This window comes from Vanacampus margaritifer, chromosome 1, assembly GCF_051991255.1.
Source record: "Vanacampus margaritifer isolate UIUO_Vmar chromosome 1, RoL_Vmar_1.0, whole genome shotgun sequence".
Taxonomy (NCBI): Eukaryota; Metazoa; Chordata; class Actinopteri; order Syngnathiformes; family Syngnathidae; genus Vanacampus; species Vanacampus margaritifer.
The window spans coordinates 36,154,124-36,173,448 of record NC_135432.1 but is presented as its reverse complement, the minus strand read 5'-3'; the positions used below and the strand labels follow the sequence as shown (position 1 = coordinate 36,173,448).

General features: G+C 40.6%; 1 protein-coding gene across 4 annotated transcripts in view; it reads right to left on the bottom strand.

Moving 5' to 3' along the window:
* nrp2a (neuropilin 2a) overlaps window positions 1-19,325 on the bottom strand; it is a 69,541-nt gene that overhangs the window by 14,166 nt on the left and 36,050 nt on the right. For all 4 annotated transcript variants that reach the window (XM_077551537.1, XM_077551543.1, XM_077551547.1 and 1 more), the window contains 6 exons: window positions 14,863-15,007; window positions 10,774-10,949; window positions 10,341-10,520; window positions 10,109-10,253; window positions 2,656-2,730; window positions 2,472-2,576 (listed from right to left, as the gene is read on the bottom strand). In XM_077551537.1, coding sequence (XP_077407663.1) covers window positions 2,472-2,576; window positions 2,656-2,730; window positions 10,109-10,253; window positions 10,341-10,520; window positions 10,774-10,949; window positions 14,863-15,007 — 826 coding nt within the window. The remainder of the gene's footprint in view (window positions 1-2,471; window positions 2,577-2,655; window positions 2,731-10,108; window positions 10,254-10,340; window positions 10,521-10,773; window positions 10,950-14,862; window positions 15,008-19,325) is intronic.

The window sequence follows — 19,325 nt, the reverse complement described above, 5'->3', positions numbered from 1 at the left end:
GACATTACAGTTGCTCAGGTAACAGGTAATGTCTCAGCTTACCAATATCAAGACCAAACTCAGAAAACAGGTGAGCCGTGATTGGTTGTTACCTGAGCCCTGTGCAAAATTGACGTCATCTTCAGTTGACAGCAAGAAACAAAATGGCCGGCCTTTGAATGCCCATAAAAATGGCTGTATTTTCCTGCTTAATTTGCATTCCACAAATGTAATATTAATTTGAATACTGTGTTTAGACTAGTGAGGCTGCATAGAACATATCATTAAAAAAAAAATGTGGGAGGTTGACTTCTGTTTTGAGGTAAATGGTAAATGAATGTAGCACAAGCACACTATGTGTGTGTTCATGGCTGCAGAGACACAATTATCATCAATCATCCATGTGGAAAAAGAAAGCCCCAGTAATTCATCCTTATTCTCACAAAAAACGACACACACTTTGAACACAATCGCAGACAAGAGCAAAGTCATCCGTTACTTACAGGAACGACATCATCAGTGAACAATAGTTACTAGGGGTGTGCCCAAAAAATCGATTCTCATAAGAATCGCAATTCTCATTTAGTACGATTCAGAATCGATTTTAAATGTCCCCAAATCGATTTTATTTAAATTATTTTATACTGTCTTGCCTTTGTCTGTGTGTGCCTTCATTTGGAGCGTTGTTTATGTTGTACCCGGTTTGGCCACTGAGGGGCAGTGTGGTTCCACGCGGTCTAATACACTGTTAAGTTGTAGCCACATTAGAGAGTAGAGGGAAAAAGTCACCATCAAGTTATTCCAATAAATAAATAAAAAATCAGTGTGGAATCGTTCTTTTGAGTAATAAAAGTGCTGCGAGTAACGCGCTAATTAGCATTAGCGAGTCAAACTGGAATAGATCATTACAATTCCTTGCACATCTATAGATTGAAGCAAAAATCATTGTCAATCAAATCATTTTGAATAAAACAATTGTTCTTAATCGAAAATCGATTCTGAATGGAATCGCAGACCCAAAAATCGGAATTGAATCGAATCGTGAGACATTCAAAGATTCCCACCCTTAATACTTACTTCCCTCCAAACAAGACACAAATAAACACACAAAAAAATAGGCCCCGTGAGACCTCCCTTCTGACGACAGAGCACAAACATCCCCCCCAAAAAAACGAAAGGACAATTGCTTTTCATTTGAGCAGGTTATGATTTAAACTACGTAAAAGTCCAACAAATGTGGGGGCCCTCAATTTGCTACGTCATTGAAAGTGTTTACCTTGCAAATTGCATGCACCTTTTCATTCATTCATTCTATTCTATTCTAATGAGCTAAATAATGTTCATCATTGTGTCTTATTCAGAGCAAGTTCATATGAGGAGAAGATGTTTTGCGGATAATGAGAGAAACAACACATCAACCGTAATTCGACAGTGGTGACATAATGATCCTGTACTATCCTGGCTGGGATTTTGGACCTTTGACACCAGCGAGGAATTCAAAGGCTATGTGGTGCCTGTGGACGGCTGGAAATGATTCCTTATGCACGTAAGCCCCAACTTGAACTAATCCAAGGAGAAGCCTTGAATGCTGCGTTGAAAGACGTCACTTTGAAGCACCTTGTCAGAGACAGCACGGCGCTCGATATAGGTCACACCGGAGCAAAATGTCCTCGCTTTGCTTTGAGGTCGGACGAACATGATACAGGTACCATCCGGTGTTTGACAAATATGTTTAATTTGCACCAGATGGGAATAATGAAATATTTCACAAAGACAGTGAATTTTAAAATAAGGTTTGGCTAACCATCTCTTACACTTCATATAGAAAGCAATGAACACATAAAGAAAACAAACACATAAGCCTTCTATGACATTTAATATCATGCCAAAAGTAGCACTTTTGATCCACTGATATACAGGAAAAAACGGGATATTTTCTTTCTAGATGTCGGAAGATAGGAAGAAAAGGCTGCCTTTGAATAATAGACTGCTTCTCTTTGGAATCTCCTCTTTCCTCCAATTGCTGCTGAATCACATGCTAGTGTGTGTGTATGTTTCTGACACAAAGCAGTCTGTCTGGCACACATTTCTAAAATTAGCTGATTTCAATTGAAGGAATTATCTTGGTCACATTGAAAAATGAACTCAGGCAAGTTGAATGAGGAAGAAAAAGACTCCATTAAATTGAACATATCTTGTCTAGACTCAGTGATATGCTCAACTTTAATACATTTCTGCTTGTGCAGTTTTCTGTGACCAAATTGGAACTTTGCCTAAAGTTCACACATAAACACTGTAGTAAATAGAAACCTTGGGAGTGCTAACAGTCGCCCATTCTAATTGTGAGCTGCTAAGCCGCATCATGTTTGCTTGGTATCCTTGAGCCCAATTCCCCTGTAGACCATTTGTCCATCAAAAGCTCACTATATGGAGCAACCATCATCTCTTTGACAGCTGAGCAGGCAGAGGTGCTGACTGATGAGGGTACTCACCATGACTGTGCAAAGACCAGAGAAGGGGGGCGCTGGGGTCGTGCGTCCACCCACACAAACTGTTCTCAAAGTCACACACGCCGTCTGCCGGCGAGGGGGTGGCAGCTGTGGAGTCGAGAGGAGAACAACCGTGAGAGCCAGCAAGCAGTGTGCCCCATTTCTCTCTACCACAGTTTGCTGCTACCTGTGGTGGATGCAACGACGGTGGTGGTCTGAGCAGGGAGTGTGGGCGTGGCCGTGTCTGCTGGCGTGGTGATTTCTGCAGGAACAATAGGGTCATCAAATGTTATAGTTCACAAATCATATGAAGCGAACCAATTGAAAAAAATGCAAAGTGTGGCAGTGCCGCAGTCTAACCCTCACTCTAAATCAGCTGGGATAGACTCCAGCTTTTAGAATAATGTTACATTTTGGATAATGAAGCTATCACATTTTGGATAATTAAGGTGCTTTGCATTCTTGCCAACTAACACATGATAAGTTACCACTCTCATGCCAGCGACCAGCTAAAGTCCACCAACCGCCACGCTTGAAGCGTACTAATGCACCCCTGAGTGCTAGTTTCAACACATAAACCCAAAGTGAGAAAATGACAATTGAGAATATTACAGTGGGCTGTGTGTCAGATTATTTCTTGGCTGAGAGCAGACACTTCTCGGTGTCTGTGCTGGTTGCCTGGCAACTGGTCCTGGCAAAGCACTTGTGTGGCACAAATAGCAAATGAAAATTTTTGGCGGTGTGTGTGGGGGGGGGGGGGGGGGTCATTGCAATGTAAAGCGTACATCACCCCGCTCCCCCCAATGCTTTCTATTGAAGATCAGCTCATTTGACAGCAAGAGAAGATGCTTTAAGGCCATCAGTTAACGTTTTTGAGTTCTCATCCTACTGATCCAGGCACGGAGAATGCTATGCCATGTTGTGTCTGCGTGATTTTATAGCTGTGTGACCTTATAGCTCAATGAACAACACATAACTTATGAACTAGGGCTGGGTTTAAAAAATTTAATAATCAATATTGAATCGATTTTCCTTTTCGAACCTGGTATTGAAACGCTTATTTTAATATCTCTTTTTCTTATAAAATCCTAAGAACATTTTCTTTGTATCTTACTGTTTTTTTTTTTAATTTACTGTTCACGTGAATTTAAAAGTACTTTCTTAAATTTATGAAAGACCTGACATTATGCACTTTAAGATAATTAATAATGTCTCAATTTATATTTACAGTTATTAAATTAGAATTAGAAAAAATATTTACATCTCACCCTTGCTGAAATGATTATAACGTGTTACTTTCATTAATAAACTAAATCATTTAACCAGTTACTGCCTCTGCAAAATTTAATTTGGAATTTAATGTTTGTGGAATTTTTATCATGTTTGCTCCCAAAAGTTCTATTGCCATGGTCCCTTAAACGTTTTTTTTTGTTTAATGTTTTATGTTATTTTTTTAGCATACAGAAGGCTTTAATGCAGCCTCTGACCTTAAAGCAATGGTCGTTATTACAAAAAACGGCTAGCAGGTGGCAGCAGAGTATAAGAGATCAACAAGGGCCATGTTGCAACCAACTGTTTTACCCAGTGTTTTAAACAGATTTGTGATTAATGATGAAACTTAACTATATTCTAATGCTAATAGCTGCAAAACAGATACAAATATACTTTTTTCTCTGATGAAAGAAGAGACTCTGATCTTTCTTTTGGTAGATACCATGTTTTTATAGCATTAGAACACAATATTAAGTGGGCCTTGCAAAATCAGTCAAAATCCAGTAAAACAGCCGGGAATAAAGGGGGTTGCTTCAGTGAAAATGTCTGGGAGTGAATGAGTTGAGAAGAATTGATGTTTCATAATTAATCAATATCGGATTGAATTGAAGTGAATGGAATCGAATGGCAAAAGTCAAAATCGAATTAATCTGAACTCTTGTGAATCAAAATTGAATCGATTGAGGAAATTAGAATCAATACCCAGTTCTCATTATGGACATCATTAAGCAAATTGTTTCACATCCATTCAAACAAACATACTTTACAAATATGTCTCCAATCTACTCAGTAGAACACACCACGTGTGCAATGCACATGTGCTGAGCAAGCTGTGGGCAGAATGTGAAGTTGGGTCAAGATGGCAAGTGTATGTGGATGTTGGGGTGAGGCCAATGATTCAACGTTGTCATGTGACTTGAAGCCAGGAGCGGTTTCCAACCTCAGTTTCTTATTGTTAACAGTCAGTACGTTCATAACAATATTTCCATTTGCAGACTTACTGACCACAAAATTAGCCACAGATCCGGTACAGTTGCATACAAATGTGCCTGTAGGAAAGTATAAATTCTCACTTATCTCAGAGGTATTAATTTAACAGTAAGTTTATTATGACGATTCTCTCCAGTTGCAGCTGTACCTAATGTAGTGTTGCTTAACACCAATTAGAAGCATCCTACTGATGACGCTCCTCTTTCTGAATGACTCGTGACATCCTTTAAATGCCATGAAAGGCACTGAGGGGAGCAAACACAGTGTGACAATTGGTCTACTTAAAGGAACTTCCCGTGAAAGGAACTGTGACCAATCCCCAACTGCCGAGAAGGCTGACATAAAAGCGCTGTCGCAGCTGGCGAAAGCTCCTGACATTAATGCTGCATTTATGCCCCGTCCGTTATGCCAGTCATTAGCCACCTAATGGGATGCTTATCTGTCAGCATGCTGAGACGTTACAGCAGGACGCTTTCCAAATCAAGAATTTCCTTGCGTCTCTTGTGCTGTCGTTTGCTGTTTTGAATCAAGTCTAACTACTTGGTCTCTCAGGTTTTGGGCTAAGACCTTGGAGTGTACCAAATGCCTAATTGTAACCTTCTTCCTGGCGAGTAAACACACACACATGTGTCAAAGCGCCCAGAAGACACAGTCTTGTAGTCCATTAAAATTCTCTCCAGCTCCTGAGAGCACAGTGCTTTCAAAGGTCACAGTGTAAATGTGTTGACCTTTCCCGGGTGACAGGAGTGTCATGGGCAATGGGAATAAGACTGACTTGTGTGATTGTGTGCGTGTGGATGTTTACGTGCAAAGAACGTGCCTGACCTGCCTAGTTCACCCTGAGCTAGCTGTTCGCATACCATCTATGTGCAATGACGTGCCTGCTACAGTTGCAGGTTATGATGCAAGCCATCATCATGCATGGGATGAGATCATGAGACATTAACATTTGGATACGGATTCAAAGTGGACTTTGAATGACCAATAGAGATCCTGACGTCACGTGACTTTCTCTGAACACGGCCATCTCTCCGGCAGGAAAGTATTGCCGCAGTGTTAATGGGCTACAAGGGCGTGGAGGGCGAAAACTAGCGTTTATCCGTCAACTTTCTGCCCAAGAGCATTGACAGTCACTTTGATGAAAAGTACATGACACACATGCGCGTGGTGGACATGTTGGATTGCCGATGAAGTGTCAGGAGGGTTTTTTTTTTTTCAACTTGGGGACGCTGCTAATGTGGAATTACCTTCTCTCTTACACCGTTGAGTGCTTTCAAATCTGATCGTTCAAAGACTTTACAAGTTTGTAGTATCCGGATTTATTTCCCCTTTATGTGTGCTCAAAATGGCATCCAAGTTGGTAGTTTGACGCAAGTCTTGGCAGTGTTATTTATGTACGTTAGCAACTTAGCAGCTGCTAAATCAGCCACGGCCGCCGTCATTTATACCATAGAAAGTCTTCTTTATGGTGTTGGTCAGTTATAAAATTCAACTTTGTAATATCTATGAAACCGTAGCAGCACAAATGAATGAAACTGATTATTTCCCCCACATTTTGCATGTGGTAACAGTTAGCATCTGCTGATTTAGCCACCATGTACAAAGTTCAACATTGGCTACGCATTGGTTTCTCTTTTGGTAGCCTGGAGAATGCTCAATCCTTTTTTTGTGTGCCTGATCTCGTTGTGGCAGCTGGTCCACAACAGCTGCCAATCATTGTTAAAGTGTGGCGTTTGCCGTTGACTCAAAGTGGCAGACACGTTTTCTATCATGCCAAAATGGTTGCGCTAATAACGGCCATTTTGGGACGCATGACGTCAACGTCAGAATCTCTATTGGTGTACCTGCTCATCAGTAAACAACTGCAAGACTAAGTCTGTTCTCATGAGATCTAGAATGGTATTTTGTCCGAAAATTAATTAACTATAATTAGCATAACATAGAGGAAAAAAAGCTTCGTTTTAATCAGTGAGTGTTAAGAAAATATTTTAATACTGATGTCACTGTGGGCCATTGTGTTGCTATGGTCCTGTATTTGTTACTCGTAGGTCCTGTATTTGGGTCCTGTATTTGCCACTGTTATTTTTTTCATACAAGTCTTTATTCTGTCATATCGAATTGAGCATGGTTCCAGCTGGAGTTGACACTTTTGTTAGTACGATGAAGTTTCTCTGCATCCAGCCCACTCACGCAAGGTCATTAGACAAGGTTTCTCCATCAAGTATTTTCTTTGAGGCCATCTGAATCCAGCCCTGCTCTCTGTTGTTACTTTGTATTTATTTTTTGGGTTTATAAGTACTATAACTTGCCTTTCTGGTCTGCTTTTGGGTCCAAATTCCACACCTCACTTGGCAAATATGCCCAAATACAAACTCCACTGCTTTGAATGATAAATACAATTTTGGTGGCATAAAACTGGATTTGAAGCATATTTGTTGAGTGCTGTGCAACGACTGTTTCTTGTCACTGGAAAACATTTCCATTCAAATAAAATACAGCATTTGCTATTAAATTGTCATGGGACGATTAAAAGGAACACCTTTTTCTACCATCCCAAATTGTGTATGTTGTGATGCTGTGGCACCAGATGTGTAATTTTCAGACGAGCACGTTTGAACAATGCAATCTTCCTCTCAGACTGAAATCATCCTCATGCATTTTGCATTTTTGGAGGGAGTACATTTGCAAAAGCAGTGATGTGTGCGTGTGTGTGTGTGTGCGTGCGTGTGCACAAGAGAGATATGTAGAGGATGAGATGGGGAGGATGAGAGAAAAGACTAAAAACATTATGAACCCACGCACAGGGCCTCAAGGGGCAAAGAAGTGCAACCATATGTTGGGATGGTGAGGCGGATTTTATTCTACTCTTCTGTCACAGCTTCTACTTCAAACTGCACCAGGAATCAGGCACCAGGTTAAAAAATATGAAATGCAAAGCAGAACCTGAGAGGACATAACTGAGGGCAGAAGCGAATAATATATGCACTACATCAGTGGTCCTGCTGAGCTGGGAACAAAGTGTGACCCTCAACATTAAACACATGGTACATTCCACCTTACTTATAAATTTGGGTGATGATCTTTCTGTGCTGAACACGTCAAGCACAATAAAAAAAATAAAAAAAGTCACCCATGCAAGTTGAATGGGGCATGATGTCATGTGTGTGTTTGTGTTGATGTCTCTCAGTGGTTTGCTTGATGTGACTGTTGTACGTCTGTGACATGCTTGGCTGTGCTACACGGCATCAGTCATCCTGTTCAGGCTCAGAGGGAGTGGCAAACAGTGAAAGTCCATATGTGTCCTTGTGCAAGGAGATGTATGAGCATGTATCGGTGTGTGTGTGTGTATGTGTGTGTGCCACACACATCTGGAAAACAGACTATGCTGAAAGTTGTCTCTGGGGATGCATTCCTGTAAGACAAACCCTGTCCACTCCCTCCTGGTACTAACACATGCTTCTGGAAGCTTGCAGAGAAGTCATATTTTCCAGGTAAAATAATTTCAAAACATATCAGGCTGAAACACTTTTCTAATCTGCGATGGTTGTGTGTCTTTCTTCCTCTGACAAACTCACGCCAGCCTCACTATTCTCGGAAGCACCTTCTCGTAGGTCCATTTTTTGTTCAGATGGTCTTTGTGTATTGCATGTAGTCATTCATTTTGTTAGATAGTGTTATTTATTGAAAATTATAAATACTTTTTTTGTAAAATAAAGAATTACATCTACATTTAACATTCTAATAAAATAATTGGTTGATTCAATAAAATTTAATTATTAAAGGATAATAAAAAATTTGCATGATTTGCAAAAACTGTTTGACTTTTATTGTCATGATCTGTTTTTTTCCCTGTTTTGAATGGATTTAGTTTTGTCATGTTTTCAATGTGTCCATTTTTCCATGTCTTATCTGTCTCATTAAGGTTGTGCGTCTCATCAGCCCTTTTCCATGTGTCAACCAATTAGCTCCCTCAGCCACCTGTGTCTTGTCCAGGTGTTCCACGTTGTCGCGTTAAGTTTACTTTTATTTATTCTGCATTTGAGGAAGATGAGTAGTCGGACCTTTCTGACCTCCAACCAGGAAAAGTGCTCTGGAACGCCTCTTTGAAGAAGTCTGAAAAAAAAATACTGCGACTTCACCGACCGACTTCAATCTGACGTAACTCGGCAATGGTGACTGCCATGGAGACACAGACCGTGAATGGCAGAACATAATTTACATGATGCTTATGTCGTTATTTATTATGACATTAATTTGGTTATTCGAAGTAAGTAACTTCACATAACAAAACGTGATTTGTTCTGACTGCCTGAACCAGAACAACAAACAATTGATCGGAATCAGCCATCTTTATTGTTTACAATCACCTCGAACGCATTGAGGATAGAACTGTGACAATCCGAGTGGGGGAAAAAAATCCCCTCCTTCCTCGAATGCAGCATTAGTTCACTGTTGTTTTCAAGATGGCAAACGCCCAGTCAGATTGAATTGATTTCGAAGCTGAAGAGATATTGTACGTTTTGCTTCTACGCCGATAAAGAAGACGACTAAGGGCTGCTTTTCATGAATATCCTCCAGGAGAGCCTCTAAAATATACTCGCAGTGTGGCGCCAATATCGAGTGCGTGCGCAGTGGCGCCTGTGCCGTTCATCGCCGGAGAGAGAGGTAGTTGAAATGCGCAAATGTCGCGGTGCTGCTCGGCGGGGTTGTGGCAGAGAGGGGCACTACAGTACAATACTGTACCATAATGTATGATGTGGCATGCACTTAAATATGAACTTGCATGCAAAATACAGTTTTTATGGACATTAGTCAGCCTTTGTTTTTTATCTGCGAATGTTCATTTAACTCGGATGTTCGTAACTAGAGGACTACCTGTATAGTATTTTTGATAATTCCACGCTCCTTGCTTCCCTTTTTTTTTTTGCAATCGGAAAATAAATCATTCTTGAGATCCTCCTGACCTGCCTTCCTGCTTCCCCGCACTTGGGTCTCCACCGTGCAAAACCATGACATATTCCATCCATCCATTTTCTTGGCCGCTTTTCCTCACAAGGGTCGCGGGGGTGCTGGAGCCTATCCCAGCTGGCTTCGGGCAGTAGGTGGGGTACACCCTGAACTGGTTGCCAGCCAATCGCAGGGCACACAGAGACGAACAACCACACTCACATTCATACCTAGGGACAATTTGGAGTGTTCAATTAACCTGCCATGCATGTTTTTGGAATGTGGGAGGAAACCGGAGTACCCGGTGAAAACCCACGCAAGCACGGGGAGAACATGCAAACTCCACCCAGGAAGGCCGAAGCCCGTACTCGACCATGACATATTTCACATCCAAATTCAAATTAAAGTTATACCACCACTGAATCTCCTACCTGGAAGGTCACAGCCCAGTATTTCCACTCTCATCCCAATTCCTGCTGGAGACCACCTTTCAGGGTACAGTCGTACGTACTGGGCCACCGTCTCCTCAAAATGACGCAGCTCTGGGGTGTCATAGTGTGTGTTACCCTCAAAAATCTGAAAGAAATAACCACACACACAATCTACAAAGTGGAACCTCCAACAAACACACAACATGTACTGTATCCTGTTCTCTCTACCGACCTTAGGCTGGCTGGTCTTTCGGTCCATGATGAAATTCCATTCTTTTCCATTCAGGCTATATGCAACTTTGTACTTGCGGGCAAAAGCCCGGTTCTCTGTGGTTCCTCCACTTGCTGCATCTCCCCCCCTTGCTCCCTGGGTGATGACTCCACGCACTGTTTTGGGCACACCCAGGTCCACCTGGAACCAATCAACGATGGGGAAACAAAAATGCTTTGATGGTTCTCCAGGAGCTTGTATAATTATCTCTACCAAGGAGCTTATGTGTTTGTTTGCTAGTGAATTGCTTAACCAATACCCATGGAAACTTTTTTGGTGAGATTAATCATGGGCCGGTGAGAAATCTATTAATTTTTTTTTAGTCAGATAACGTGTCACTTTTTTTCAATTTGTTGTACAATTTGGTGCTATATGTTGCTCAATCTTATCCTACCTGAAGCCACTCCTCCCCAGCAAGGGGTTGTGAAGGTGCGGGGAACCAGCCAGAGCGGCTGGCCACTAAGCGGGCGGTGCTGGGGTTCCACATCATGTCCCTGCTGGAGGAGGCCGAGATCTGGTTGTCAGGCAGCAGGCCAGACAGCAGGCCTTGTAGTCTGGAGCACGGAGCGTCTGTGGCAATTGAGCAGAACGGGCCAACATTATTTTCATTTTCACCTCAGGAGGGTGGATGGACACGCCTGAGTCATTGACCTGACACGTACACTCATGCTGTTACGCAAATTCCCACCTGGGAGCTGTTAAGCTTCACCACATCGTAGCACTACTGGCTACTCAGCACTATGGAGTTAAAACGGGAGCAAAGTTCTAAGAGAGTCCCAAAGGAATAGAAATGCATCTACACTTAAAAAACATTTAGTGTTTATCAGTGGGATGAACATGTGTTTATGCTGCTGCATTTCTTTGCTTAGCATTCACGCAAACATCTCACTGTATTTCAAATATGTTATTTAGGATCCCATCACTCCTCTCCATTAGTGTTATTTTTTTTATCAGACATTAAGTTAGTCTCAATTTTAGTCCAGTTTCAATCACGCTTGTTAGTTTCTATCATAGTTAGTCGACCTCATCCCGTTTTTTAATTGGTCAACTTTTAGTTGACTATAAATCTAGCATTTTAGACTTTATTTTAGTCCAAGAAATCATAATGTTATTTGTCCAGTTTTGTAGTTAACAAAAATTGTCAACGTTTTAGTAGGACAATTATTTTACCCCTGTATATTTTTTTGTCATCAGATAATGCTAACTATTCCACATAACATTTTCTTTCATCTTTTTGATGAAAAACAACTTCACACACAATTACAGTATATCAATAAGTGGCTGCAATGGCTCCATGCTATGAGCTAGTAAATTAGCTAACATTAGCTAGCAGTCAGAATAACATTATTGTTGGAACGTAAATAGCCGTTGGATTAATGTTACGGTATAACTATCATTTAGTTTTTTTTGTGTTTTTTTTAAACTTTCACCTTGAATCCACCCCCTGTCTGTCCCATGTGTTTGTGCATGTTGCACTAGCTAGCTGCAGATTTGAAAGGGGGTTTGTCACTGTGTGTCACATGACAGTGTCACAGTGACAGATTAGCACAAGACAGGATTTTACAAAAGCATATCATTTCCGTCTCGTCTTTGTTCATGAACTAAAATGTCAGTGGATTTTAGTTCAGTTTTTAAGTGAAGTACATTTTTGTTAGTAGACAAAAATGCATACTGATTTAGTCCCAGTTATTGTTTATTAATGAGGGTTTTAGTCTAGTTTAGTCCAGTCTGGTTTTTGTCTGGTGAAAAATGTATGTTGATGAAAATACGTTTGTTTATTTTTTTTTTAATGAAATGAACCCATTTAATCCCAATTTTTTCTCAGACATATAAAAATCAAAATCAGGTGTCATTGATAGCTCTTTCAAGTAGTCAATACTACTACTACCACCACTACTACTAATAAAAATAATAATAAAAATAATAATATAGGCACATAGGTGAAAATGTATGTTTTTGTTGTATGCTGGGATAAGTTGAGGAAGCCATCTTCTTCTCAAGGTGCAACCAGGAAGTAAAAAGCTCTGGTCATGTGATAATTGATAATATATATTGATAATATTCCAAACATGTGCACATGCATACATTTCATACAAACCATATTCTGACAATACTGTATATACTGACTTTTTTTTTTTTTTTAAAGATTACACAGTAACCTTTTTAGAGCCCTGTAAATTAAATAATTTTTGTCTATCACAATCGTGCCCGGTGGGTTGAAATGTTAATACTCCTCTCCATTCACACACACAGAAACACATACACACATGCACTGAATAAAACCCCGTAGGAATAAAACTCATTCAGATATTGGCACTGGAAGTTGCTGCATTGGAACAAGAAATGAGGATAAAGGGGCACGGGGATGATGGCTTGGGGATTTTAGGATGACACTCCGGCAGTCACAAACGGCAGCAGAGAGAAGGCAAGAGTGAGGCGACCAACGAGGAGGGAGGAGGAAGAGGAGGAGAGACAGAAAGCGAGAAAGGGCCGGAGGAAGGGAGAAGTTAGCTGTGCTGACAGTTTAAGAGAACGCAGATCAAAGTTTCATGCTGTTATGTCACTGCAAAGGATGAAGGAATAAATCATTTAGTTAAGGCATGGGGATTTTATACGCTTGTGTGTGTACATTTCAAAGGGTGTGCCGCTACATTTAGGAACTATCAGCGTGGGGATGTACCTGGTTTGTGACATTAATAGTTACTTCGCTCACAGTGCTTAGCAGCTGAAGTGGATCACAGTGTGCCATGTACGGACGCGGAGGCAACCATGAAAGATTGATCGCTACTCATTCCCCGATCGGCTACGCTCACGAAGCAAAGAAGACACATTAAAAAAAAGTCTAAAACCATGAGAGGGAAGACGGGCGACGTCTGGAAGGGGAGCGTGAGCTCAGAGAGATTGTGGGAAAGGCAAATGACTCAAATGAAGACTCTGGAAGGAAGAATAGAGTAACACTTTCCTATCATTAGCCTGAGGCGAGCTATGTTTAAAATATAGCACAGGGAGTGTGAGACAGTCTAAATGTGTGCGAGGCTTCCTGCTTTTTCTGGTTCGGGGATCTCTTTTTTGTTTAAGTTCAGCTTATATTTAGCTACATTTTCTTTTTCAAGGTAAGACAGAACATGGAAATGGAAATAACATCATTTTGAGCATAACTTTCATACAATAATAAGAGTGATGGGCGAGTACCAAAACCAGGTATCTGAATCAGTCCCGATACCAGCCTCATTTTAAGGTATCGGCACTCGCAAAAATAGAAAAATTGCCATCAATTTCATACAATTTTAAGGGAAAATGTTATATTAGGATATGATCTGTTATTGTTTTTGAGGGGGAAATTCTAAGTACAGTACTAGCGGTATCAGTATTTGGTATTGGTATCGGTAACTACTCAATAATTGAGTATTCGTACTGGAATCGGTCTGAAAAAAGTGGTATCGAACATCCCTAAAATAAATTATTTTCTTGCTGGCAGGATACAGTGATCACCTAACTTCACCAACAGCTCTTGTTTTCTTGTGATTTATTTGTACAAAACAGGACAGAGCAATGCTCATAAAGGGGGCCCGTGGTCCAAGATAGTTGATGGTTATGATGAGGAAATACTTAATAATACCTCATTTAAATTAGTGTTAACTTATTAATTAATCACAAAAAACTATCGCATTAATCATGTATTAACACAGATTAATCACACTATTAATTTTGACCGGTTTTAAACTTTAAAAGCATTTAATAAATGTTTGCGTATGACATTCAGAATATTTGTTCATGTCAAAATATTGGGCTCAACCACCCCCCCCCCCCCATTTTGAATTATGCAAGTAATTAACGGATTAGAAAAAGAGGAGGATCAAAAAATGTTGAAAACATCCTCATAACATTAACTGTAGAAAGAATTAACACATAACAGGTGCTCTTCAAATTTGGAGGGCAAAAAATGTTGATAAAAAGTATTTTTAATTAATTGATTAATCATGATTGATGAAAATTCTAAGATGTGATTAATCTGAATAAAAAACATAATTGTTTGACAACTCTCATTTAAATATGAATGCACATCTTCACTTGACCCCCTTCCAGACACCCACCCACATGAATGAAGGTAAGGAACAGTTTGTTTGTTTTTTGGTCACTGTTTTTCCATTCAATTATTTTTTAAATCCATGTCCAGACACATCTTTACTGTAGTTTTATAATTTTACTAAGCATAGGTTACAGATAGAGACTACGGAATGTTTCGACTTATGTATGTGGCCTCCTAGTAAGTGCTGTAAAATGTCACCCTGTAGTGCTTTGCCAAAGTCAAAATGTTATTAAAAGTGAAAAATAATTACTGGAGTGTCCTACTTTAGCTAAACGATGCTAGGTTACGTCATTTTGTGTTGTGTGATAACATGTTATGTCATGTCATGCATCTTTGTTCATTGCGCTGACTCAGCAAAGACAACAATAGAACCGTATGTTGTCTTCTACACACCTGTAATCTGGCATCCATAGAGCTCAAAGCGCAGGGCGATGCCGTTACGCCACGTCTGTGGTCGGATACGCACAAACCGGGCCAAGACGGGCTGCGGTACGCGATTGAGCACCACCTCGGCTGGGTCCGTGTTGGCGTGGAAAACCTGCGTAGAAAGGCAAAGACTATCATCAGCAGGTTGCTTGCTGTCGAATGTGCTAACCCTTATGCGGGTTTGTCTTATCTGTCATTTCCTCACACTTCAACGCACACTGAACGGCTTTGCTTGGCTTCACACACACAAACATACACACACACACAGAGACAGGCCAACACAGCGGAGACAACCCAAACATGGATCCGATGTCAGCAGCCCAGCTGTCATTGTGTTTTGAGGTCAAAGGTTTGGCTCTAGGAGGCTGGGAAAGCGAGAGGATAGATGAGGGTTTATGATCTTAGGGACGCACTCTCACACACACACAAGCTCCTACACACCTCTCTGTGGTGCCTGTGAGAGAGACATGACCTGACAAGACTAAACATGATTGGCCATTAAGCACAGGAAGTGTTCCCAGGTGGGCAGGATGTGAGGATATGAGGTATCTAACCCATCCCAAAGCATCAACATTCCCTTCCTCCCATTGGGTCTTTTGTGGCAGGGCGGGCCTGCAGGGGTGACAGGGCAAACGTAGCCCGCATGCTCGGGTTACTTCCTGTTTTGGGGTAAAAAAGAGTCCTGGGATGCTCAAGGGGGCATTTCATGGTGGCTTTCATTGACAGACACCAATCTTCCTTTTAGAGGACCACTTCCTCTTTCCTATGGCACATCCTCTCGGTGCATCTGTGCATTTCTCACAACTAATTGAAAACACACACGAGGAAGTTTAGCTGAAAGACAGTTCAGTGTCATTCACTTCATTATGTTCTGGCCAAGCTTCATAATGGAGAACGATGGAAAGATGATTGCAATGATCAAAAGATTAAATGTATTCATTCAGAAAAGCACAAAATAAAACGTGTCAAAAGTAGTGCATTCATTTTGAGTGAATTTAAAGTTTCTTAAACATCACACATTCGCAGTGCAGCAGACACATCCACGTCAAAATTTTGCAGTAATAAATTTAATAATAATGCATATATTAGTGGAGACTAGGGTCGAGTTGTATTTTACAATTTTAAAAATGTACAGAATTTCACAAGTTACTTCATGTTAAAGATTACATAGCTCTTAATATGATTTAAATAAAAAAAAAAACTCACAGAGCTGTCATCAACATCTTACAAATGCAATTATGCCATCTAGTGGCACAAAAACGACCTCAACACAAATCAATATCACACTCGTTTTTTACAGTATAGTACATCTGTTTAATTTTAACAAAATTCTTGTGAAATTACTGTATCAAAGACTAAAAGATGCAGCCATATTTATATTAGTTTAACATCTTTTCCCACTTTTGTTAACAAGTTTATGATAACTTAGAAAAAAATATTTTATTGTACATTTAGAACAGATATAAAATTTGCGATTAATTGTGAGTTAACTATTGAAGTCATGCGATTAACTACAATAAAAATTTTTAATTGCCTGACACCTCTAAAAAAAGAGTTAAAGTGCCTGAAAATACTTGCAATGTTGGTGGAAAGTGACCCATTTACAATATTCTTGTCTGGCATATGCCTCACAGAGTGACATATGACAGGACTTCAAAACCTTACTCTAGGGTTTTATTTGATTTCGGGCATGGCCTGATTTAATCAAGTAGCGCTGACGATGGTTTTACAAACCAGTCAGTGTTTGAACAGAAAAGTGGGCTATCTGTGCTGTGTCTGCTGCTGGATGGATGACCGGCAACCGTCGTGTTTACCTAAGAGGCCAAACAGTGGATGTGAGCTCTTATGGGGGTTATGCAAACACCCACACACGCTTACACAAAGGCAACGTCTTTGCTGCTCCCAGATATTTGGAACAAAGCGTTGTGAGTGGAAAAGCAAGAAAAACTAAAAACAGCAACAGGGATGGGACGTGTCTGTCCTAGGGTGTGGAGTGTGTTGAGTGGCAATTGTAAATTGCATGTTCAACATTTATGATCAGAAATGCTAATATGTGAGTGGTCAACACCGAGTCGCGAGTGTAGACTGCTAATAAGGAAGCAAAGTGAAGGTATAGAGAAAGCAACAAGAAATGCTTGTAGCATATGCAGATATATGGAGTATTTAATTTGTCTCACAAGTTGCTCACGGTAGTTATGTGTGTATGTGTGCTGTGTCGATTAACTAAACACGCAGAGATTTCTCCTTGCTAAAGTTTATTTTTTTCAAACAAGATGTTAAAATGTTTTATTTGTGCGCTGCATTTATATTGATGAGACAAAAGAACACAGTAAGTGAGGAGGCATTGGAGGAGCAAGTGGGAATCAAAGCACAATAAGCAGCTTCTTCACTGGGACAGGAAATAAACTATTAGAGCATTAAATGGCAAATTAGCTAGAATTTCCATTAATATGAATCATGAGAAAGTTTCATGATTTAGAAATTAAAATGAGATAGCAGACATGTGAGTACAAAAGGATCCAAAAGGTCTCCCATAACTAAATGACCACCTGTGGGATTTTCTTGCCCTTCCATAATGGCTATGACTCAAAATATTAGCATGGGCTAGCTAAATGACCCAGTAAGACAAATGATCTCTCAAGAGGTGAGAGCAGAGATGCCAACCTCGGAAAAGAAGAGGAGACAGGGGAGACACAAAGACAATGGCGGTTCAGTTTCCTCCACTTCCTCCTGCCTTTTGTCGCAGCGCCCGACCCCATCGCTTCAAAGGTTAAAGGCCGTTGCCTCCGGGAAGCAGATGGTTGCTCATTGACTAACTTGTTGATGGCGGTTTCACTTTTAAATGAAGCTGCATCAGAGACAGAAAACTTTCATTTAAACCGCTTTGCTCTAATCTGCCTGACGACTGGGGTGCGGTTCCCGCTTCTGCCACATGCAGGAGAGGTGAGTTGAATAATTAAAGCCGCCATGTTGTGTCTCCTGGCGTAGAAGGTCATGAAAATATAACGAAGCGCCGCTCGTTGTGGAAAGCTCAGCATACGCATGCGACGGCCAGACTGGGTGTGGACCATGACTATTTAACTATTGATGACCTTTGTGGAAAACAAGGTCACGGTGGAAGGTGTGTGTGTGAGTATTATGCTACAGCCTCTGAAGATCGACTGCTTTGGGCCAGCAAACACAAAGTGCACCACAAAACAGACATCTTTTCACCGAATGTTGTCAGCGCTGTAGAAAATGCTGTGTTTCCGCACATCACAGCTCAATTCATTTACCATTCCAGCATTCCTCTCACTTGTGAGTCCGTTTGGCGTGTGCAGTCTTAGCAGTGTGGAGCTGAGTACACCGCAGAGACGTAGCGAGCTCTGCACAAGACATTATCCAACTGATATTTCATTCATTTGTGTTTTTCCGCCATCTTTCTTTGTCAATACAGTCCTCACAGGTCCCCTCACAGCTCCCTTCTGCCCCCATTTGTTTCCTCTTTCTCAGCCTGTGAAGCCATGACCTCCACTCCTCTCCCTTCCTGGTTCTTGCTATGAAGATGTTGACAGCAGGAACTGGTTCCAGCTGGCCGATTGCTGCTCTGGGCTCTGAGATGGACTGTGTGCATATTGTAACAGTATGTTAACGTATTGTATGTGTGCGAGAGAGAGCTATACGTGGGCTAACATCTCATCAAAGAATGAGATGCATGTGTGAATGGGTGTGATTTGAAATCAAGATGTCACATGGCTGTCAGTTGGACAATGTATTGCAACAAAGAACGTCATAAAACACAGGCTGATGGATGCACTTGCACACGGATAAGCACTTTTCTCCAGTCAACATCTTTAACGGTCAACCCTTTACAATAATATGTTGCAGTCCCACTAGTCAAACATTAGAGGCGTGAATTTTCTAGTACCTGGCGAGTCGATCCATATCACTATTCATACTCTCTAAAGACAGTTTAAAAAATAACCCAACTACGGGTAAAAAATGGACCGATCCTCTACTTTAAATCAAGAAATTGTCTTTTAGTGTTAAACAACTCATAAATATTGGTCCGATCCTTTACTTGGGTCAAAAAATTGGGTCATTTTGTATAAAACAATGCAGAAAGTTGGGTCACATTGACCCAGAAGATGGATCGGTCCATTTTTTGATCTATAATTGGGTTACTTTTGACCCAACTTTTTCAATACTGATTAATCCTGAAACAAATCTATAAGTCGATTACTGTGAATTGTTTTTACTCAAATTTAAAAAATACTAATAAGTAAACTTGTACATGTACACTGTAAGATTTGTATGAAAGTGTATTATTTATTTATTTGAAACGTCAAGCTTATAACTGTGAGCCACTATTGAACAAACAGGTTGCAATCAGTTTCAGGTTTGAACAGCACTGAAATGAAATATTAAGGCTTAGTTTACAAAAGTCACAT